This window comes from Oryzias latipes, chromosome 8 (assembly GCF_053564925.1).
Source record: "Oryzias latipes strain Hd-rR chromosome 8, Olatipes_Hd-rR_3.1".
NCBI lineage: Eukaryota > Metazoa > Chordata > Actinopteri > Beloniformes > Adrianichthyidae > Oryzias > Oryzias latipes.
The window spans coordinates 25,748,451-25,773,454 of record NC_136244.1 but is presented as its reverse complement, the minus strand read 5'-3'; the positions used below and the strand labels follow the sequence as shown (position 1 = coordinate 25,773,454).

The 25,004-nt window shown below is 41.2% G+C and overlaps 1 protein-coding gene across 1 annotated transcript; it reads left to right on the top strand.

Moving 5' to 3' along the window:
- The first annotated feature begins 2,188 nt into the window (after positions 1–2,188).
- On the top strand, positions 2,189–8,200 carry LOC101157454 (mast cell tryptase-like). Its single transcript, XM_011477767.4, has 6 exons — positions 2,189–2,305; positions 4,739–4,759; positions 5,012–5,171; positions 7,053–7,321; positions 7,549–7,694; positions 7,771–8,200. The coding sequence occupies exons 1-6, from the start codon at positions 2,242–2,244 to the stop codon at positions 8,011–8,013; spliced, it is 903 nt and encodes a 300-aa protein (XP_011476069.1). The 5' UTR covers positions 2,189–2,241; the 3' UTR covers positions 8,014–8,200.
- The last annotated feature ends 16,804 nt before the right edge of the window (positions 8,201–25,004 follow it).

Sequence of the window (25,004 nt, the reverse complement as noted above, 5' to 3'; positions counted from 1 at the left end):
CTAGGATCAGCTAAGATACTGCAGGACCCTCAAGCTCCCAGGCCTCTGGTAGAGGACCCCAGCTTGGAGGAGAAACCACCTGCGGAGGGTGAGAGGGGCGTTTTTTTTTTTAATTCCTAAAGCTTGAGTGTTCATACTCTAAAATCAAAATAGCTAATCTTCTCCCAAAGTATTTCATAGTTAAGCGAACCTAACTTAACCGTCTCAGGAAACGCTTCTGAAACTGGTAAGTGGTACCACATTGCACATAGAAACTTGTAAAATTTGAAGAAAAAGACAGCAACTACTGTGTTGAAGAAGAATCACATGCAGTGGGCCTCAGTCTTCACAAAGCAGCCAGTGGTAGTTGGAGAGTTTTACTCCAATACAATTACTTCCCTATCCAAAAACATCTGTGTAGTGAAGCAAAGACTGTTTATCCACTGAGTTTTTCCACAATTATCCTGAGTTCTGTATTTTCTGTGTCTGATGTTTCTGTTTCTTAACACTTTTTCAATCTTTGAAAGTCATTCTGGTCATAAAAGTTATACAGGTTATACAAGGCATACAGGTTCAGTTTACCAGGCTATGTTTCCTGTTTGTTAATATTTGGCCAAATTCAAAGCAGAAATTTTAGAATGTAGGTGTGTTTCTATTTAAAGAACAAGGAACACGGAAAGGAATTTTAAAAACAAACCCTGGTCATCCTGAGCATTTCCATACCAATTTAATTCATCCTAAACATGTACCCAATTCTGATTTTTAATAGAAGCTTGAGTCACTTTGGTTTTAAGCTGAATAATCTAACTACAGATTAAAATCTAAAAAGGATTTCAGCTGAAGTATGAAACAAACTTAACAGTAAACTAGTTTGATGGGGAAAACCTAAACTATTGCTTTATAACAGAAACTAAGAACTAACTGGTTTTGTAGCCGTGAGGTATTTTCCCCTTTGCTCTTACAAATTATTAGCACTAATTGTCTCATTTCTTCAAGGTTGGTTCTTAAGATCTATCCCTCTGTCTGGTTTCCAGCTGTCTGTTCCATGTTCTATGCCTTAGTCACATCTGCCCTAAGGGGTGGATATGGGCTGCCTTTGGGGGAAAATGTGGCAAACCCGTGTGGGGCACATAGAACATTTCTAGACAACCAAAATTGATGCTGCACATTTATCTATGGGTGTGCTGCTGGTGACAGGTTGTAGTATTTATACAGCATGTGTTCATGTGATAAGTGCACGTTTCTTGCTGCAGCCTGACTGTTAGAGACGAGGAAATTCAACAATCACAGTGTAGCCTGTGTAGACATCCAATGGGTGTCCTACAGGAACTTTATATATTAAGTGCACACCCCGTACGTGCAGCATTTGTCAGTCACGGTCAGTAAAGAGAACTCACTCCTTACTAATTAATGACTGGGGTGTAGCATAAAGACACGGCACAACAGCATCGTCTGTATGTCAACTTCCATCAGTCTTACAAATACTTTTCTGTCTATACCACACACAAAGGGGTACGTTCCATTTTGATTACATTTCTTAAGGTGGCTATCCGTGCTTCCTCCTCTACACGACCCACCTATGAACCCGGACAACTCAAAAACCTGTAAAACCCACAGGTCCACTCCCCATAAGACATTTCCTGGATCAGGTGTGATCCGTCTATCATAACAAGCAATCACATGATCCAGGTTAGTAGTTTTAAAAAGCTAATCACAGCTTGACAGCAAACAGGAAGCCCAGCTTTAATCACAAACTTATTGACATCTGTTCTGCTCTAAACTCATGTTTTCATTGTTTCCTTCCTGTCATTCACAAAAGCAATTCTAATGTGTCCATCATGACAGTTTCTGCTCTGATATAACTTTTGTGTGTGTGGGGGGGTCCAACAACACAAACAATTCTTCATAAATATGAGATGAGATGAGAAGAAATGTCGCTTTAGTTAAACTGGTAACAAACCACAAGATAACAGACAACTTAAATTATTCAGTTTGTCACAATTTGACAATAAAAATGCTTAAAAAGTAGCAATAAACATTTTTAATAAAAGCTTAGAAAAAGACAACAGTGTGAAAATGCAAGAAGAGTGTTTAAATGGAGTTCTGTATAAAATTATGTCAGACGTGACTCACTTCTAGGTTGATGTAAGGAGGACCAGTCTGATAGGTAAAAGGTGTTGAAGATGCTTTCTGGGTGTGTCTAAAATATGGGGAAACATTCAGTGTATATAAAGTTCTCACAAAGACCAGATTTTGCAACAAATGACTGCAGACATGGCCCTGAAGCTGATCTTTGTGGTGGCTCTGCAGACTCTCTTCATAAAAGGTAAGAACCTCAGTCAGAGCTCACTTTATTACCTAAAAAAGGAATGTCCAGTATCCAGTGATGTTGACGTATATAAATAAAACTAAAACTCGATCACTTAAATATAGAATAAAATTATCTAGTAGAAGCCAAATCTGAGATGATTTAATTAGGGCTTCAATCAGAAATGGAGAAAGATGCATTGATGGATAATATTTTCTAAATTACACTTTTGTCTTAAAAAGAACATGTTTAGTGCAGATGAATCAACTTCAAGACAGCGTCACCTGGTTGAATTAAAACTTTGACCAACATCTGAAACCCATGAATATTAAAGAAATGACTTCACTCTCAGGCCCCAATTTCAGAAGTCCGCTCACATTAAGAGCGCAAAGTTGCGCACGCTAAATTGGTGTTTTGCAGCAGATCAGCACAGACTGATGGTGGAATTAGTCTACAATCAATCAAAAGGAGCATTAAATAGGGATCAGTTCGCTACGGAAGGTGTGTAAAGACTGGTATGGACAATGTAATCAGTTTCTGAAGACATAATTTTAACATCTTTTACGCACAAGAGATGCGCTGCTTTCTGTGACGCTCAGGGCACCGCAGCGCACTCTGTAGCTGATCAGCCTGTTTCTGCTCTGATGTGAGCAAACATGCCCTTCATTGAAGGTCAAGGAAGGAGCAAATTTGGTGGTAAGGGATCTCCATGCGAGCTGCTCTGACACGCAGAGGTCGGGTCACTGCAGAGAGCGCGACGGTGACCTGTGCGTCACACGAAACTCTTGTGCGTAAAATATATAAAAATATTTTCAAAATAAATTGCCTAGAAGCATCCCGTTATTTACATACCTTCCGCTGCGCACTGATCTTTATCTAATGCTGCCTGTAACTCTGGAAAAATCCCGCCATCAGTCTGTGCTGATGACCCGTAAAAAAAGCAATCTAGCGCGCGCAACTATGCGCTCTTAAGACGCGTCCACTTATAAATGAGTTCTACCAGCATTTCACCTTCAAACGGGAAAAACAGTAAAGGCCGTGTCACACTGCCTTTATGACATAAAAGAAGCAAATTGCATTCTCTAGTTTAGTGCAAAATCAGAAATATATTTTAATGAGATAAAAGCAGTTTTGTTCTAGAAAACACATCACAGTTTTGTTCAGTCTGTCCTGTTTTTTTTTCCTTAAAAGGAAAGACTCTTCCTCTTCCTGAATTAAAAAATGTTCATGGCGATCCTTAGTTTACCTTAGGGTAAACTCCCAAATCCAGTAAGCGACAATATCGCACAAGGAAACTTATTAAATGCGAAGAAATATATGATGACGAAGAAGAACCACATACAGTGGGCGGAGCGCACTGACCGCCTTCTGGCACCCAGCGGAAGGTGGAGAAAAGGGGGGTGGGTGTGACAGGCCCAGATGCGACCCACGCGCAGGGCGCCAGGCCCTTCTCGTGGATCTCCCCAACTGCCGCGATGTACAGTTTGCACATTTTGCACAGACGAAAATTGGTCACGTTAATATTTTTGAAAAAGTGATTTTTTTTTTGTTTCTACTGAAATGTTCACGGATGTACCATGAATGAACCACATTAAAACCACAGATGTACAAATAAACCACGCAGAGAACACATAAACCCACACTTCATTGAATTTCTTCATGTTGACATTCAGATCACTGAACAGAAATCACGTCAGCACCATGGTCAGCTCCATCAATGCTTTGTTTTCATTGCACAGTCAGATGGATTCCTCTGGTCAGAACCAGTTCTAAGTCTATCAAATGAAATCAGATGAAGCTGACAGGAAAGCAAACAAGAAAACAGAACAGAAGTGAAAAATTCAAAGCAATGTGAGCCCAATAAACTGTGAAATATTTTATTCACAATTCAACATATTTGGATGTATATTTTACTTTTTCTCCTGACACGATGTTTGTGTTTATTAGTACAAAAAAATGACATTCTTGTTTTTTTTTAAGCTGATCAGAGTTTTATGTGCCTTTCCTGAGTTCTGATTTTAATCATGATAAATATTTATTCTGTTCTAATGGATGTTTACATCGATTACAATGATCGATCACAATTTATACAAATCAGAATTTACTGATAAATAAATTGAAATTAATCACCACATCTTAACTGTAGGAGAAAAAATGTTTTACTGAGAAAAACTTACATTTGATAAAAAGTGTGTCTTAATTTTGAACATTTAAAAACTGTATATAATCAAAGAGTTTTAGTTTCTTTAGATGTGTACATTTCAGCTTCCATTACATAATAAAATTATTTTAAAAGTTACTAATAGGCTGAGCAGAATCCATCACCTGTCTGAACTTTCAAGCGAAGTATTGGATCCAAAAAGGATCAAATTCTCTCAGCAAACAGCTTTCTGTTTGCCAAAGTGATAAAGTTTCCAGTTTAATGTGTTTTTCTTTTGCTTCCATTTTCAGAGTCGGTGTCGCAGCTTTCTGGTAAGTTTCTGAGCAGAAAAGCTAACTTTGTTTGTTTTCATCATCAAACTATTTATCTGACAGAAAAACAGAGGGGAAGATAAAACAGTAAAAAAAAGAGAAATATGATATAATTCGAACCTTAAATGCTTAATAAAGGCGGTCTCTCCAAATCTTTTTTACTGTAGTTTTTTTAGATAACTAATTCAAAAAAAAAAAAAAATCCAGCAGTTTCTGAGTCCACAAAAACCAAACCAGTACTTTTCTTTCCAGTTTGTGGTCGAGCAAATCTGAACAATAGGATTGTTGGAGGACAAGATGCTCCTGCAGGGTTCTGGCCTTGGCAGGTCAGTCTGCAGGGATCTAGACACTTCTGTGGAGGATCCCTCATCAACAACCAGTGGGTGCTGACGGCAGCTCACTGCTTTCCAAGGTAATCAACATTGGTAGAATTGATCAATCATGATCAGAATTTAAGCTGATTATTGAGGTCTCCACTTGTTTTTGATAGTCATGAGAAGAAAAGCTGAACAAAGGCCATGTCACACAGACACTACGAACATTTTTCCACATATAAATTCGGTCTTTCGTGATACATGTGTGAAATACTTAACCCTTGTGCTATCCTAGGCACTTTAACGTTGGGAGTTGGGTCATCTAGACCCCACAAGACAGTGCGCTAAACCTTGTTTCTTCAATGATTTGTGATCTTCACTGGTGTCCATGGATTAAATTAAATCCTCTTTACCTTTATTCACCTTTGTCATGGTAGGGATCACAGGTCAATGTAAGAATCAGGTCATCTGAACCCCATAGGATAGCACAGGGTAAAAGTTTTTCTTGTGATTGTTTTTCGTAAATGTGCATTGATATTCGTAGATGTGTCTTTACTTGAAATCAGTTGTGAGCTGTTGGTTGAGAATATTGTAGTTTATGTGCATTTTATGTAATTTATACACAATTATTACAACGTCTGACACAATTGTGCATGATTTTGCTAGATGCATGTGCACATTTGTGGCTATCCAAGACCATTCGCCGTATGTCTGAAGGACTTTTCAAGCTTGTGATGTATAATATATAAATAATATATAAATATTTTTTATTGCACTATTTGGCACACATATGTTTAAATTATATAATTGACCTGCAGCACACACACTGCACCCCCACACTACAATACATAGGCAGTATCGGGAAGGGGCGGCCAGTCTTCACTCGCCTGGTCCTGTCAGGGCGGACTGGTGTGTGGGGATCCTGTTGGCCGGAGCGGTGGGCGAGTGAGCGTTGGTGGGGGGTCGGTTACCCAGACGGGGTTACTGTATGGCAATAGGGGTGGGGGGCAACCAGGAGAATGTGTGTGCGAGAGTGCATGGGTGGGGACAGGCATGGGGACTACCTCACTGAGACCCCCTGGGGCTCATCTTTACTTTTGCAGTGGGGGGGGGGGGTGAAGGGGGGGTTGGGTGAGGGGGCTGTAGAGGGTAGTGTACTGTGGGGGGAGGTAGGGGTGGAGCTTTGGTTGTGTCGTGATCTATGGGCTGCTGGGGTTGGGTGCCGCGGCTGACCTGCAGAGACGAGGCTCCGGCTGGGTGGTGGGCGGCTCCTGGGTCCTCTGGGTTCTGGCTCCGTCCTTGGCCCGCGTCTCGGTGTCCAGCGGCCAGTGGCCCCACTGTGCAGATGCTGGGCTCGCTTATGCCTTCTGGAGTGGCTCTTGTAATAAACGTTATTTCATTTTCTCATTCCCACTCCTTTTCACACTTTCCCCCTTTCCCTTCCCTCTGTTAAAAAAAAGAAAATATATATTTTTACAAGATATAATGTAACAAATAAATAATAATAATAAAAAATAGGGGTTAATACAAAAATACACCCTGGTTATTAGAAGATACATCACCTTATAACCTCAGCAACAAAAAAAACAAGAAATTACATAATTGACACATGAATCATATAAATGGCACATTCATCACACACGGTTCATGTTACACGTTGATTTATGTGTTATTTGGATGGTTTATTCATACTTCTCTGGTTTTTATGAGGTTAAAACGTGATATCTATGAATATTGCACATAAAGACCACAACTTTTCTCACTTTTTGCACATATGTTCGCATATGACCAATTTTCCTCCATGCAGTATGTGCAAAATGAACGTAGTGTCTGTGTGACGCGGCCTAAACAAATACATATTGCATTAAACCTAATCATTTTATGAATCCTATTGATTTTATTTGTAATTTAATGAAAGAAACAGTTGAGAAAAATGTCTCCAATCAAACCTCACAAAACATTTCTGGGTTTTTTCTCAGTCGCAGTGCATCTGGTGTGACTGTAGTTCTGGGTCTTCAGAGTCTGCAGGGATCCAACCCCAACAGAGTGTCCCGAACAATAACGACTTTAATCGTTCATCCGAACTTCAACTCAGCGACACAGAATAACGACATCGCCCTCCTGCAGCTCTCCTCACCAGTAACCTTCACCAACTACATCACTCCAGTCTGTCTGCCTTCCACCGGCAGCACCTTCTACAGCGGTGTCAACACCTGGGTCACCGGCTGGGGCACCATCAGAAGTGGAGGTAGATTAGTCATTGAAAGGAAAACTCAGCTGGTTTCAGGCTTTAGAAACTGTATGTGTAATTTTATAGACCTTAAATCTAAATGATCTTGACAAAGTTATTTGAATCTGATGGGGACAGACAGTGATCTGTGACTGCAGCTGTTTTGGAGATTTTCCAAACAATCATAAGCTTTTCTTTCATGGACTACAGATGTTGTCAGTTGATCAATCTTCTTCTTCTCTTAGTCTCCCTTCCTGCCCCACAAACCCTCCAGGAAGTACAAATACCGATTGTGGGAAACAGACGGTGTAAGTGCAGCTATGGAGCCAGCTTAATCACTGACAACATGATGTGTGCCGGGTTACTGGCAGGAGGCAAAGACTCTTGTCAGGTGATTCCCCTTTATATCCTGTTTTCCAGATATTTCTCTGAATTCTTCCTTAATTAAAATATTTTTCCTCTTGAAGGGAGACTCTGGAGGTCCGCTGGTGATTAAGCAGAACATCCGATGGATCCAGGCAGGAATTGTGAGTTTTGGAAAAGGTTGTGCTCTACCTAATTTCCCAGGAATCTACACCAGAGTGTCCCAGTACCAGACCTGGATCAACACCCAAATCACCACCAATAAGCCGGGCTTTATCGCCTTCACCTCCACTGGAACTGACAGTGACCTCAGTGTGTCGTGTACAAGAGTGCTGCCAATTGCTTAATTGTTTTTCGTTCAGTTCATATTTTCTGCATGTTGGGCTTTCTTTAGGTTTGTTTGCAAATTTAGGTTTTATTAAAGGACAAAGAATCAATAATTTTTATGCGTTTGTTATGTAGAGAAACATAAATTAGAATGAAATTAAATGACAGGTGTATTCAAGGTTGGGAAAAATAAATCAATGAAAACTGTCTGGTGTGTCCTTTTTTTTTAAAAGTAGCAAGACTTTTCAACTGGTTTGATTGACTCTTTAGGGTTAAGTAATATTTTTTAGAGGTCCAACGGCCTTTATGATCACTCACACACATGATCCAGTCTTGTGTATCAGGACATCAGGTAGATTTGTTTTTAATTTATAATGCAAGGACAGATTCTGTCATGATGTTACTAGACTTGGCAGACCCAGATGCTGGAACCCAGAAGTAAGCCCAGATGACGTGAGGTAAGTAAGAGGTATTGAATTTATAGTCGGATATTTTGGTAGCAAACTTGAAGGATTGATTCTAATGACAAGCGGAATGATGTGGATCAGGAATCTTGTCTTGGAGGCGAGGCGTGGCTGGAGGGTACAGCAGAAGGTATTCAGGAAAGCAGGGCTTGAGCAGGTGACCAGGTAAGTACTCGTGGAGGAATTTTCCTGTAGGCAAAGCGTAGGAGAAATTAGCGAGAGGCAAACAGACATGAACAAGATACTTGAGGCGACCAGACTATGCACCATAGAGGAACACTGAACTGGCGTTGAATACTGGCACTGGATCTCCCTAAGAGGCTGCAGGCTGATGAGGTGAATGGAGACAGCTGGTCACGTCAGGAACAGAGCAGAGAGGGGAGGGGGAGGAGAACTGACAGAGGCACCATGACAGTACCCTCCCTCAACGACCGGCACGGTAGAATTCGTCATTGACGGTATGGTCCAGGATGAGGGAACGGGAGATCCAGGAGCGTTCCTACAGACCATTACCCTGTCCACCAGAGATTGGAGGCCACGACCACGGCACCGGATGTCCAACAGCCTGCTAACAGTAAAGGCCGGGGCGCCTTCGATGATACGGTCGGGCGGAGGGGAAGCAGATGGCGAGCACAAAGGGCTTTTTAGGGATGGGTATTGTTAAGGTTTTAACGGTACTACTACTCTTATTGATACTGCTTATCGATCGGGTAATTTAACGATACTCTTATCGATACTTTTTGAGGACGAAAAATAAATAAAAAACAAATTTATTTTTCATTATGCAACAATGTTTTTTTTAACAAACTGACTTACAAGTTTAATTAAGCTGTTTTTAAATACATCAACATATTCCTTAATAAACTACTTATAAGAAATTAACAAGCATGAGTAATGTGGAATTACACTACTTATAAAGACATTTATTAGCATTTGTTACTCCTATTCACAGGCTATTTAGAAATTGCTTGTGTGGGATCAATAAACATATTAACAGTGTTCTTATTAACACTTTATTTAGTGTTTGCAGCCCCCCAATGTAAAGCGTGACCAAATGGGGGTGATCTTTACAAGCCATTTACAAATGGCTTGTTTGGGATTAATATACATATTAACAGTTCCCCTGTCAAGGTGGACTTACTTTTTTTTAAGTCCAGCTGATGTGACTCAACCTCCAGACTACACAACCTGGATGAACGAGAACCTTCATTGATAGTTTGAGGTCCTTCCTAAAGTGTGGGCTATGTTCTGCCACAAAGAAAAAAAAAAACTGAATAGAATATCATTAAATTTAACTACATTAATCGAACAGATAAGAAATTAATTTCTTATGGCAGCTAGAAAAAATATATCAATATAGAGTTCTTGATATAGATTTATTCATAATACCCCATACTAATACTTCTATGTATTAATACCAAAGTAGTAAAGTATTGATTTTATAAATTCATACTCTGTAGTATTAATGGTATTAATGTACAAGTTTTCTCAGGGAAAGGCCAAATGCTAAATATTTATGAAGGGCTTTGGATGAAAAATTTTGTGGTTGAGTATTTCTAAACCATAGGTTATTGTCTTTTCCTGATCCATCACATCTTGAATAAAGAAATATTCAGAAACCCAGTTTTCATTTTAAATTATTTTCAATTCGTCGTCTATTATGAAAGAATTCTACAAGATCATGTTAAAAACACCAAAACGCCATTGTCGGAGGTTGTACATAGCAGAAATGTTTCTCTTTTCCAGATTTTCTCAAGGTTTGCGTCTACGGCAGATTGATATGACGGCAGATAACATAGAGATAGAGATAGAGATATTCTTTATTGATCCCACATTGGGGAAATCCAATTGTTACAGCAGTTCACAAAGCAGAGAAGAATGACAGCAATGTGCAAAAGTGAGGGGTGTTCAAAATGTGCAAAAATACAAATACAAACTGTGCAAAAATAGTGCAAAATAGTGCAAAAAAAGTAAGTAATAACTTATGTACACTATTACGACATAACATATGTTATGCGTAATAATAAAATTAAATAAATAAAGTAAAAACACAGAATATACAGATGGGCTATGGATGTATGATTACCGGTTTGTACATCCATATTTAAACTGTGGCATTGTACAATCTCACAGCTGTTGGGATGAATGACTTGCGGAACCGTTCCTTCCTGCATGGGGGGTGTAGAAGTCTGCAACTGAAGGAGCTGCTCAGCGCCTCCACTGTCTGATGTAGTGGGTGAGAGGTGTTGTCCATGATGGATGTTAACTTGGCCAACATCCTCCTTTCACCCACTTCCTCCACAAAGTCCAGTGGGCAGCCCAGGACAGAACTGGCCCTCCTGACCAGCTTGTTAAGTCTCTTCCTGTCCCGGTCTGTGCTGCCTGCTCCCCAACAGGCCACGGCGTAGTAGATAACAGAGGCTACCACAGAGTCATAAAAAGTCCTTAGGGGAGGCCTGCACACTCCAAAGGACCTCAGTCTCCTCAGAAGGTGGAGGCCACTTTGGCCCTTCAGATCCAGGGCATCGGTGTTGTGAGTCCAGTCCAGTTTCTTGTTGAGGTGAATATCCAGGTACTTAAAACTGTCCACTACCTCAATGTCCAAGCCCTGGATACTCACCGGTGTAAATTGTGGTGTTCTTCTCCGGAAGTCAATCAGCATCTCCTTTGTTTTAATTGGTGTTCAAGCACAGGTGATTTCGCTCACACCAGTCCACAAAGTCCTTGATGACGGACCTGTACTCCAGCTCGTTCCCCCCCGACACACAGCCAACAATGGCAGAGTCGTCAGAGAACTTCTGGAGGTGGCAACTGCCGGTGTTGTAGGTAAAGTCGAATGTATAAAGGGTGAAGAGGAACGGTGAGAGCACCGTCCCCTGAGGAGCACCAGTGCTGGAAACCACCACCTCCGACACACAGTTGTGTAGCTTTACATACTGTGGTCTGTTGGTGAGGTAGTCGGTTGTCCATGCAGTCAGTCGTCCGTCCGCTCCAGCCCCTTTCCAGCTTCTCTCTCAGCAGAGCTGGCCGGATGGTGTTGAAGGCGCTGGAGAAGTCAAAAGAGCATGACCCTCACAGCGGTTCCGGCGTCCTCCAGGTGAGTCAACCCCGGTGCAGCAGGTAGATGATTGCGTCATCCACCCCGATGTTCGGCCTGTAGGCAAACTGCAGAGGGTCCGTTGCGGTGCTGACCACTGAGCGGAGGAGCAGCAAGCTCCACCACTCTCAAAAAAATGGCAAAAAACTACGCCTTTTACTGCTGTTAAAAGAATGAGGCGGCTAATGGGACTTTAACTTTAAATACATGCGACCATCAACAAATCCAGCCCTGGATGCACTTTAAATTAATGTGTGATGCATGCAGCAATGTGCATCTTGGTTGCACATATTACGTGTGACCAATCTGAATTTCCATCAGTTTTTGTGCTTGACCTCACATAAATACGTGTGAATAACATCAGCATTTAAAAAAAGCCCCAAATAAAGACATTTATTAACTTATTTACTGAAACAAGCAAAGGTATTTGTATTTGGAAACAACTTTCATACAAACAGTATTCTTGATCAAATAAGTGTACATATAATGAAAATCTCAGAACAATAATTCTTGCACAATTAGTCGTTTTCTTTTATTTAGCGCCACGGTGAGCGGATGTAGTAGTCGCATCTGGAGCGTGCTCCGGCCGACCTCTTACTTTTCATACCTTTTCAGCCCTCATACTCTTTAACCCTGTCTAAGTTTTCTCTATTATCACTTCCTTATATCACCGCATCTGACAAAGGGGACTAAAATGCAGCCTAAAGGACAGAAAGCTTTTGATAAAGAGGATGCTACTGTTAGCCCTAGCCCAGGGGTCGGCATCCCAAAATGTTGAAAGAGCCAAATTGGACGAAAAAAAACAAAAAACAAACATGTCTGAAGCCGCAAAATATTAAAAGCCCCATTTAAGCCTTATAATGAAGGCAACACATGCAATATGTATCGATATTAGCTATATTAGCCTACTATCAAAATGACTAAGTTGCTACAAATACATCATGAGCATTAACGATTAAATGTTTATTTGCCCTGCAGTGCATTCTGGGGAGAACCACGCGTCACGTGACTGCTCTGTTGTGCAAGTTTAACTTCATTACAATACCAATGAATTATGTTTCATTGTGTTGATAAAATTAAAGAAACGTAATAAAGAAGTCCGATTTTTGATGTCATTTTTATTTTGAGGATTTGAACACAAAACAATAAAATGGAACATGCATGCCCCACGACAGTCAGCTTGCACTGGAATGACAGAACAGCTTCAAGCATTTGCGGCGCCTGGAGACTTTCATTCAGCTTGTTTAGGTGGCCTGTCAGTCATCTTCACCAAAAAGTGCAGCTTTTCGTGCCACTCAGGATCTTCCAGTTGCGGGTAGTTCAGGTCTTTGCTTTTCTAGAATGTTTTCACGTGTTCGAAATAGACGATAAAGTGACGCAAAACGTCACCCCTGGACAGCCATCGGACTTTGTTGTGTAGCAGCAGATCAGAATATTCGCTTTCAACTTCATCAAACAATGCACGGAACTGACGGTGGTTCATTTACATCAGCCACCTGCCTAGCGGTCCGCTAAAAGTAAAAAAAAAATGTTATTTTAAAAAGCCCTGCTGGTAGAAACGTGTGTCGCAGGCTATGACGCAAATCTTCGTTTGACAGAAATGTCGAAATGTAATATTGTATCAGAAAGCTGTATGTTTATATGAAAGTTGTAAAAACCTGAATGTGAATATGTATGCTCCCCTGGCATATCTGAAGTTTATTTTGTAAATTTGTGCTTTGTATTGTACTTTCGTTTTGTACAATAAAGTTAAAAAAACCTAATATAGTAATGGCGGTCATGTGCATTTTAGGTCTGTTAGCAGCAGGGGATTGTGGGACCCGGTCCCCTAATCTTATTAGGGCTCAGCATGAGCGTTTCTGTTTGCCCACGTTTCTTTTTGTATGGCAGTTTTGTTGTTCCACCTTAGTTTATTCTTCCTCTTATGTTGTTTCTTTATGTTGCACCATGAGTGTGGAAGGGGGAGAGGTTGATGAGCCCTGTGCAATGTTCAATGTGGTGCGTGTTCAAAGTTAAGGGGCTTGTTATGCTAGAAAGGAAACTGCGCTCTCAGCTAGTCTTTCTGCCTGCCCCTCTCTGAAACTGTTTGGAGACGTGCGTTGTACTGGACAAAGACAGTTCTCCAGCGCAGCCAATTGATTGACAGCTCTACTTTTAGACAGCTTGGCTCCCGTTTTGCCCGCTGTAAGTGACGTACCTGCTGGGCGTTACAATATTTTTCTACGCATTCTTACAGCATTGGGAAACGTTAAGAATGTTTGTGTCTTGTTTTTCCTCCTACAGAAACCATATTAAAACAAAAAATATACACTAACCAAAAATATAAACGCAACACTTTTGTTATTGCTCCCATTTTTTATGGTATGAACTCAAAGATGTGAAACATTTTCCACATTCACAAAAAAAAAACCAGTTGTCTGAAATATTGTTCACAAATCTGTCTGAATCTGTGAGAGTGAGCACTTTTCCTTTGCCAAAACTATCCATCCCACCTTGCAGGTGTGCCATATCAAGATGCTGATTAGACAGCATGATTATTGCACAGGTGTGCCTTAGACTGGCCACAAGAAAAGGCCACTCTGAAATCTTCAGTTGTATCACACAGCACAATGCCACAGATGTCGCAAGTTGTGAGGGAGCCTGCAATTGGCATGCTGATAGCAGGAATGTCCACCAGAGCTGTTACTATGGAATTGAATGTCCATTTCTCCACCATTAGCCGTCTCCAAAGGCGTTTCCGAGAATTTGGCAGCACATCCAACCGGCCTCACAACCGCAGACAGCGTGTAACCACACCAGCCCAAGACCTCCACATCCAGCATGTCCACCTCCGAGATCGTCTGAGACCAGCCACTCGGACAGCTGCTGAAACAATCGGTTTGCATAACCACAGAAATTCTGCACAAACTGTCAGAAACCGTCTCAGGGAAGCTCATCTGCATGCTCCTCGTCCTCATCGAGGTCTGGACCTCACTCCAGTTTGTCGTCGTAACCGACTTGAGTGGGCAAATGCTCACATGCGATGGCGTCTGGCACGTTGGAGAGGTGTTCTCTTCACGGATGGATCCCAGTTTACACTGTTCAGGGCAGATGGCAGACAGTGTGTGTGGCGTCGTGTGGGTGAGCGGTTTTCTGATGTCAATGTTGTGGATCGAGTAGCCCATGGTGGTGGTGGGGTTATGGTATGGGCAGGCATATGTTATGGGCGAAGAACACAGGTGCATTTCATTGATGGTATTCTGAATGCACAGAGATACCATGACGAGATACTGGGGCCCATTGTTGTGCCTACATCCAACAACACCACCTCATGTTGCAGCATGATAATGCACGGCCCCATGTTGCAAGGATCTGTACACAATTCTTGGACGCTGAAAACATCCCAGTTCTTGCATGGCCAGCATACTCACCGGACATGTCACCCATTGAGCATGTTTGGGATGTCCTGGATCGGCGTATACGACAGCGTGTTCCAGTTCCTGCCAATATCCAGCAACTTCGCACAGCCATTGAAGAAGAGTGGACCAACATTCCACAGGCCACAATAGACAACCTGATCAACTCTATGCGAAGGAGATGTGTCGCACTTCATGAGGCAAATGGTGGTCACACCAGACACTGACTGGTTGTCTGAGCCCCCTGACCCCCTCAATAAAACCAAACTGAAGATTTCAGAGTGGCCTTTTCTTGTGGCCAATCTAAGGCACACCTGTGCCTTAGATTGGCCACAAGAAAAGGCACAATCATACTGTCTAATCAGCATCTTGATATGGCACACCTGTGAGGTGGGATGGATTGTCTTGGCAAAGGAGAAGTGCTCACTATCCCAGATTTAGACAGATTTGTGAACAATATTTCAGAGAACTGGTTATGTTGTGTATGTGGAGTTCATACCATAAAAAATGGGAGCAATAACAAAAGTGTTGCGTTTATATTTTTGGTCAGTGTATTTCTCTCCCCCGTCCTTTTACATTTTCAAATATTTTTGAAAATGCTCCAGGGAGCCACTAGGACAGCACTAAAGAGCTCACAAAGTTGATTCTAATGTATCTATCATAACAGTTTTCTAATCTAATACTGTATAACCTTTGTGTATGTGTGTGTGTGTGTGGGGGGGGGGGGGGGTCCCAACAACACAAACAGTTCTTCAAAAATATGATTTGAGATGCAGGGAAATGTAAATGGTAATTCTGTATAAAATATGTCAGCAGTGAATATTTTTAGGTTGATGTAAGGAGGACCATGTATGGAATGTATGATGCATGGAAGCGAATCTGTAGCATAATTAAAAATAAAAGTCAAAAGCAGAAATGCTTTTTCATTTTCAAAATGAAGCTGCACTTTTTGACTCAAAATTACAATGGAAAAGTATTCCACAAAAATGGCAGCTAGGTCCAAAGAAAAACACGGTCAACACAAAGCCCCTTTTCTCTGCCGCTAACACAAAGCTCCACTGCTCCTAACATGTCTGTGTCTCTTAGCAGCCGGATACACAGAAGAAGCACTGACGTCATCGCCCCGCCTCCTCACTGGAAATGCTTTTTTTTAATTGAATATAGTGACAATGTTCGCAATGTTGTTAAAATGAAAATACAATTCCCTCTTTGCATTTTCGTTTTAATCATGACACAGACTACGCATTTTGAAGTATTGCTATTTTATTTTAATATTGAGTCATTTGATGGAATTTCATTTTGAAAATTAAAAGGCATTTCTGTTAATCCATTTTAATGATCAAATTAGACATTTCTAAATGAATTTTGCAACGCATTTACCAGAAAAACGTTTTGAAAATCAAACGTCATCAAACGTCAAATCAAACGGGGCTCATTTTCTTAATCATTTTAATTAAGTGACAGAATAAGGGGTGTTGAAGAAGAAAATGAAAAAGTATTTTTTAATTTTGAGTCAAAAAGTGCAGCTTCATTTTGAAAATGAAAAGGCATTTCTGTTTTCTCTTTTGTTTTTAATTATGCTACAGAATCGCTTCCCTAGTCTGACAGGTAACAGGTGTCAAAGATGCTTTCTGAGTGTGTCTAAAATATGGGGAACCGTGCAGTGCATATAAAGTTCTCACAAAATATTATATTTTGCAACAAAAGACTGCGGGCATGGCTCTGAAGCTGATCTTTGTGGTGGCTCTGCAGACTCTCTTCCTAAAAGGTAAGAAGATTATCACCAAACCTCAGTCCGAGCTTACATTTTTACCTAAAATAATAATATTCAGTGATGTTGACGTATATAAATAAAACTAAAACTCCATCACTTGAATATAGAATGAAGAAATCTAATAGATGCCAAATCTGAGATGATTTAATTAGGGGTCAGAAATGGAGAACGATGCATTGAAGGATAATATTTTTCTAAATGACACTTTTGTCTTAAAAAGAAGATTTTTAGTCCAGATGAATCAACTTCAGAGATGCGCTGCTTTCTGTGACGCTCAGGCCACCGCAGCGCACTCTGCAGCGGGTCAGCCTGTTTCTGCGCTGATGTTGGCAAACACGCCCTTCACTGAAGGTCAAAGACGGGGCAAAGGTGGAGGTAAGGGATCTCCATGCGTGCTGCTCCGACGCGCAGAGGTCGGGTCGCTGCAGAGTGCGCTACTGCCAGAGCGTCACACATCTCTTGTGCGTAAAATATATTAAAACATTTTCAAATTAAATTGCCCAGAAACTTCCCTTTATTTACACACCTTTCACCGCGCGCTGATCTTTATTCTATGCTGCTCTAGACGGAGGACCAATTCCACCATCAGTCTGTGCTGATCACCCGCAATAAAGCCAAAACCAACGCACAACTTTGCGCTCTTCAAACGCCTCCACTTATAAATGTGTTCTACCAGTTTTTCACTTTCAAACGGACAAAATACGTGTCACACTGCCTTTACGAAAAAAAGAAGCAAATTGCATTCTAGGGCAAAATTTGAAATATATTTAAATGAGATAAAAGCTGTTGTAGAAAACAGTTTTGTTCAGTCTCTCCTTTTTGTTCCTGTAGCCATAAATAGAAAGGGCTGTTTATTTTCTAAAAAACAGAAGAAGAAATGGAAAAAACTCTTAAACCAGGAGTGTTCATATAATGAATTAAAATAACATTTCTTTTCTTGAATTCAAAAAAAGTTCATGGCGAACCTTAGTTTAATTATCTTAGGGTACACCCTCAAATCCAGTGAGTGGCAATTTCTCACAAGGAAACTTATAAAATGCAAAGTAAAATACGGCAGGTGACGAAGAAGGATCACATACAGTGGGCGGAGCACAAGAGTGTCCATCAATACACCTGGCATCAGGAGACCCTAAGCAGGAGGTCGATGATGACGACTTTGTAGTTGTTTGAGGCGACTTTCGGCCTTGTGTCTTAGACACTCGGGTGAAGAGATGGGCAGAGCTGTCCACCGATCACTACCAGGTGGTGAGTTGGATTCGCTGGCGGGGAAGGAGGCCGGAAAGACTTGGAAGACCCAAACGTACAGTGAGGGTCTGCTGGGAACGTCTGGCTTAGCCCTCCGTCAGGGAAGTCTTTAACTCCCACATCCGGGAGAACTTCAAACAGGCACCGAGGGAGGTTGGGGACATTGAGTCCGAGTGGACCATGTTTTCCGCTTCCATTGTCTCTGCTGCTGCTCGGAGCTGTGGTCGCAAGGTCTCTGGTGCCTTTCGCGGCGGTAACCCCCAAACCCGGTGGTGGACACCGGAAGTGAGGGATGCTGTCAAGCTGAAGAAAGAGTCCTAACAGGTCTGGCTGGCTTGCGGGACTCCAGAAGCAGCTGACAGTTATCGGCAGTCTAAGCGAGCTGCAGCCCGGACAGTTGCGGAGGCAAAAACTCAGTCCTGGGAGGAGTTCGGTGAGGCCGTGGAGAAGGACTATCGGTTGGCCTTGAAGAAATTCTGGCAAACCATCCGGCGCCTCAGGAGGGGAAAGCAGTTCTCCACAGGCACCGTCTTCAGTCCAGGTGGGGGGCTGTTGACTTCGACTGGGGACATTGTCGGGCGGTGGAAGGAATACTTCGAGGATCTCCTCAATCCCACTGACACGCCTTCTTTTGAGGAAGAAGAGAATGAGGACTTTGGGGTGAGGCTGTCTATTACCCGGGCTGAAGTCACTTAGGTAGTCAACGAGCTCCTCAGTGGCAAGGCTCCGGAAGTGGATGTGGTCCGCCCTGAGTACCTCAAGTCTCTCACCAAAGGTGTATGTGTTTCACCTTCAACTACAGGTGGATGAAACAAGCACACTTGAATGTATTTTTGTATTTTTATCCTCAGCTACTAAAATATGTCATTTCAAAACATAGAGATTGTTCATGTTTTACATTTAGATATACTATTTGAGTAATATTGTGGATGGGGTTTGAACTTGAAAACAAACATTTTTTAGATGTTTTCTGTCATGATTAAACTAAAGTGTGTTTTCCACAGTCCTCCTGTGGCGTCTGAGTGGACGGTTGTGTTGGGTCGTCTGAAGCAGAATGGATCAAACCCCTTTGAGGTGTCACTGAATGTGACAAATATCACTCTGAGCAACCAGACAGGGTCCAATGTTGCTGTGCTGCAACTCTCCACCCGGCCCCCCCTGAATAATTACATCCAGCCCATCTGTCTGGACAACGGAAGAACTTTTCCTGTGGGAACAACATGCTGGGCTGCAGGCTGGAGTTCTGGACGTGGAGGAAGTGAGTCCACATTAAAGTATAAGAAATTGCATGATGTCTGAAGAGCACGCAGACATGCTTCAATTGATCACATTTCTACCAAACTTTCAGAAGAAGAAGTTCTGCAGGAGTTCCAAACCTCAGTTCTAGAATGTCCGACTTCAACAGCTGCAAATCCCAGCATTTGTACCGGACGCTTTACCCTTGAACAGGTAAATCATTTGTTGAAGAATTGCATGCATCATTATTTTGTGTTTCCTAACAATTTTCTTCAGATCTGAATGAAATGCTGTGTAACTGAGGTACTTCAACCCTGAAGATCCCATGAAATTTACTTCTAGGTAGTTTTTCTATGATGTAGTGCAGGTTATAGTGGAATCTGGATGAGAACCAGACCTATGTATCTGGGGATAAAACACAGTTTCAATAAAACATTAATTTAAATAAGTAAAGGCTATTTATTCTAAATAGATATTTATCCAAGGGTCTGTGCTGCATTCCATGCTGATTCATCCACTTGTAGACAAACAGATCCACGAACATCTTTGTAAATTAATTGATTAATTTGACTTTTAATGGATTTTTTATCAGGGTGACTCTGGAGGCCCCCTCATGTGTAAGCAGGATGGCTCTTGGCATCAGGCAGCTGTGTTATCATCTACGGCAGTGATGGAGTTTGAAAGACTCAGCCGATTCCAGGACTTCCTGGTTGAGACAGTGGGAACATTCCTGTCTCCTGCCTCAACCACCACCACTGCCACTACCGCACCAACTATCAGACCAACTACCAGACCAACTACCAGACCTTATAGACCTACCAGACCTTTTACCAGCCCCCCTTCTGCCCACATGACTACAATGAATGGCATGGAACATTCATCATAAGGTTTTCTTCTACCCTCTACCTTGTGTTCCCTTTTCTCCTCACAAGAAAGTTAAACTTCTAATGATGTGAAATCCAAAATTCTCTCCTAAACAAGCTCTTGTGTTTACTCTTTCTTTATACATGCATCTTTGTTTCATCCTTGTAATACTATTACTACTTAACAGCAGGAGCTTTTGTTTCAAAGTCTTGCAGAGAAAATAAAGAACAACTTTGGGGGGGTCATTTTTCTTCTTGTTTCCCTGTAGATTTTTCCTCCGTCTTTCTTCTCCAAACCTGTATTTGCCATTGTTGCTGTTACTCTCTTTGTTGTTACATGTGTTCCTGTGTGTTTGTGTCGTTTGGGACTCCTCAGCAGTTCAATCATCTCTACAGTCACTAATATTAGCTCAGTCAGGGGAAACCATTGACTGTAAATGAAAACTGGGTGAACTCTGCCCCCTGGAGTTCCAAACAGGAAGTACCCACAGACTGCAGGAAGTCAAACTCTCATAGAAGTAAACAGACACAAGTCAGTCATGCCATTTTTCAGAATAACCATTCTTGCTCTGAAACATCTTCTTAACATGTTCTTTAGAATCCTCTTTTTTCATATTTTTCCATAGAAATGTTGACCCTGATGGATTCGGTCCCATCACTGCTTATTGACAATTTCTGGTTTCAACATGGAGTCACAAAAAATAGCGACTAAATTGACTTAATTTGCTTGGATCTGGGAGTAAATCATGACGGCACAGTCTCTCTCTCCAGTTCTCAGATACAGTCAATAGGAGAAACAGAACATTTAAAACTGACTGATCACCTATTATTACAAAAAAGTCGTGATCATTTTTCTTTGTTAGTGGGATTTATTGAAATGAGAAGGGATTGGAATTTGATTATCAATCATCTGGTGATCATCTACGTCTTTGTTTTCCTCGTCTGAGCTGGAATCTGGATCAGAACCGTACGGATGGATAGCTCTGATATCGCTCCCCACTATTGTTGCACCGCTGACGTCAGGTTGGAGGTGTGAGGGGCTGTAAGCAAGAGGGAGAGAGTGTAAACAAAAGGATGGTGGGAAGTGGGGGCAGGCTTACTATGCATCAACAGTCTTGTGCACAGCTCAGGGGTAAATTACAAACTCCTGCTGCTCTGCAGAAACTATGTCCTGTGATTGAAAGACCACTGGGAAAACCTTTACAATCAAACAATGATCAGAGTGGAACTTTAATTGTTCTTACATGAGGTTTAAACATGTTTGGGTCTCGATATGAAAGGTCAACATTCTTTAAAGAAAATCTTATGAAGTTTTGTTTGACATAAAAACAAAACCTCCTTTAGTAGAAACTGTTTTCTCAGTATTTTGTATGAATTTGTGTGTTTCAAGTTTCCTTTTCTAATATAGCAAGCACAAATTAAAATGATGTAGAAATAAATAAATAAATAAAAGAAGCAGTAAAGCCAGCTGGATGGAAAATGTTCCTGTCATTTAACACATCAGATGACACACTCACTTTTAAGAGCTGTCCCTTGTTCCACCATCAGCAACGTTTCTACTCCTCATAAAGGCATGTGATGAAAGAAGAGCAGACAAACCTGCCAGATGACTTTTCAATGAGTTTGCAAGAAAAATGTAAAAAATATAACCATTAATCCCAATAAAAGCCTCATGATGACTGTGTGTTTTTATAATTTATTCAAATCTAAGCAGCAGAGGAATTTATGGAAACCTGAAATGGTGAATTCTTTTCAAGGCATTTGGAAAAAATGCCAATGAAAGTTTCTCTGGTAAATTGGAAAACTAAAGATGTGGAAAATCTAAGACAATGACAAGACAGACGGCTACAGACAAAGGGAGATTTTTTTATATCTCCAAAGCTGCAGGAATGCTGTCAGGTCAGAGTAGATGAAGTTGTTTTCACTCTCTGCTGATGTCTGTTGCATCCGCAGTCTGGCTGCAGACATCAATTGCAATCAGAATGCAAACTGGATTTTTATCATTCAAATTTACGTAAGATCTTATTTATTTATTTGTTCCTTTCATGAAAGCACCCGATACACAACCACACAATATATATCTCTTCAAAACATACACAAATTCCAAAATCCATTCAATACAAACAACAAAACAAAATAATGGAAAAGGGAAGACAGTAAAAAAAAATACTCATTTTTTCATTCTGTTTCTTTATCAATATTAATAGAAAATACAAAAATACGTTTTCTTAACTTGTTCTGTCCAAAAACTAAGCAAACAGATTAGAGCTGAAGGCCTTTTTTTGTTGGACAGGTTTTAGTATCACACAGAGGTTATCTTAGAAAACCAGAGTGTAAATTTGTATAAACCCCTTTTTGTTTTTTTCCCATTATTTTTTATTTATTTGTTACATTCAATGTGTGTGGGGAGGGAAAGGGGAAGAATGTGAGGGGGGGTAAAAGGAAGAAGGGTGGAGAAAGTGGGGGATACAGGCGCTGATTTGAATAAGTTATTATTTTAAGCTGTGTAACAATAATACCAGATCGGCTGAGACGACAAATATTACATCAAAGTTGAAATTCTCACCCGAAGATGAGCAGAAGACTGTCCATCAATACACTGTGGGTTAGGAGGAGGATGAAGCAGACAGGGAGCAGTGTGGCAGTGTGCACGTGGGGGTGGAGATACATGCATGCTGCCGATGTGAACCGTGTGTTCATGAGGGGAACCAGATCCCCCCAAATACATGTAACATTTTAAAACATCCTGTCGATCACAGAGAAAACATGTTTATTTTTAGAGTGGTTACTTGGGGGGCGGTATTCAGGGGTGTTTTTGTCACTTGGGGGAAGTAACCTTTTTGGCTGATCTGATTGGGTGAAATTTGCATGTCAAGTCCGGCGAAGAAGCGGGGCGGGACTTTCTTTTAGAGGCTTTAATAAAAAAGAAACAGCGGCTGTAACGTGGATTAAAAGGATTAAAACTGACACAAAACTTCCTGTACTGACTAATCATGACCTTATTTTCCTACTAAAATAAAGATTATGTAAAAAAATTTTAACATCTTCAGAGCTATTGAGGATTTCTGACCAAATCTGATCCATTTGTAAATATGAAAAATTCCTAAAAATAAACAAAGTGAAATATTAACATATTCTTTATTATATTATGACAATAAGGTCATCATTGGTCTGTACAGAAGGTTTGGTGACAGTAGCTTCAGTATCTTCATAACTATTGATAACTTTAGTCATGATTCATATCTAGTAAAATTTGAAAACGTATATGCAACAAGATAAAATAAAGATGGACTTTCCTACAAAATATTTATTGTAACACGATTATGCTGACGAGTCTTCATTACCAGCTCATATAAATATAGACATTTATTCTTTTTTGTGAGGTTATTGATTTTTACAGAATGGTGTTTCACAGAGTCTACACTTTGTTGACGGTTCCTTGTGGCTGCATGTCTGCATTCACAGCTTGAAGCGAACAATTCTGATTAGAAATACATTTGTAGTTCACTCTCTGTGTTAATACAAAAGGATTGAGGTACTTGCTGACACATTTGAACGTTTATCAGAAGACTTATTGAAGCAGGAAGTCCAAATCTGTGAAGATCTAATTTAACCGAACTGCAGCTGCTCTATTCCCGTGTTCCTCCGCGTAGCTGCTAGCTTGCAGTTTAAACTGTGCTTCATAATCGAGTCTCTTTGCATTTCCAGGGTTTCCAAAACGAAGTTGTTCTGCATTATGCTCATATCTGCACCTTAGTACTAAAGAGGGGGGGTGTCTTCTTTCACGTCCTCACTTCTCTCCGTACCGTTCTCATGCTGTTCTCTCCTAGATCCTCTTTACCGAAGTCACACAACAACACATTAGGGCGGCTCCGAACATTTTGGAGAAAATGTAAGACGTTCACCTTATGGTTGTGAAAGTACTGTACATAGAAAATATGATAAAAGGCAGAGAGCCTCCTGTTGGCCCCCCCCTGCGCTGAAAGATGAAAGTCCCGCCCCACTGCCTCGCCGATAAGATATGCAAATTTCAGCCAATCAGATCAACCAGAAAGGTCACTGCCCCCAAGTGACAAACACACCCCTGAACACCGCCCCCTCAAGTGACAAAAAACGTCCCCTTAACACTGAGCGTAAATCCTGGTGAGGGCGCAAAGGAGGATTGCAGCCATGCAGTTGTAAAATACGGGGTAGCTCGGTTAGAATTGCGCCTGCGTTGTTGTAAGGTTCACTCACTCAGTTCCTGAACCCCTGCTCAGTTGTCTTTACGCCCTTTCACTTTATGGCATGAGATGAATCGCCATAGGTATTTAAATAGACTCAGTTTTTCAACTGATCTGAGGCTTTTTAGAAGTCTGTTCTAGATATTGCTGTGTTTTCCTTGTTTGGTTTTCATTTTTTCTCACTGTTGCCTTTTTTTTTCCTTTGTGCACGTTAACAGTGACTCCGCCCACTCACCAGTGGATCTTTTGTCACGGCTGCCTCCACTTAGCTAATTAGCTACCCTGCATTTAAGAACCGCTACCTGAGGCTTCATGGGCAGCCCATCTTTTTCATGATGAAGTTGCTGGGTATATTTCTGAAGGTCATTAGCTTTTTTTTTTTCTTTTTTTTTCAGATACTTTATTTATCCCTCAATGGGGAAATTCTTCTCTGCATTTGACCCATCCCCTGGGGGGGATGGTGAGCTGCAACTGAACTGCGCTCGGGAGGCGGTACCGTTAAGGGTCTTGCCTAAGGACCCTCACTGAGTGATGTTAACTGCTCACCATTGATATGGTAATTGCCCCCAGTACCATTGTTTCTTCCCCTCCAGGAATTGAACCCTGGATTCCTGCATGGTAGCTTCTCACCTTACCAACCGAGCTACTCAGCCGCTATCAGCCCCTTTATTTAATCCTTAGGATTCTGTTACGTCTTTTCTTGTGATTCTCTGT

Excerpts from the sequence above, each read along its gene's own strand:
- LOC101157454 (XM_011477767.4), top strand. The coding sequence starts at position 2,242 with ATGACTGCAGACATGGCCCTGAAGCTGATCTTTGTGGTGGCTCTGCAG. Across the intron at positions 5,172-7,052 it reads GCAGCTCACTGCTTTCCAAG|TCGCAGTGCATCTGGTGTGA; the intron begins GTAATCAACATT and ends GTTTTTTCTCAG. Across the intron at positions 7,695-7,770 it reads GAGGCAAAGACTCTTGTCAG|GGAGACTCTGGAGGTCCGCT; the intron begins GTGATTCCCCTT and ends TTCCTCTTGAAG.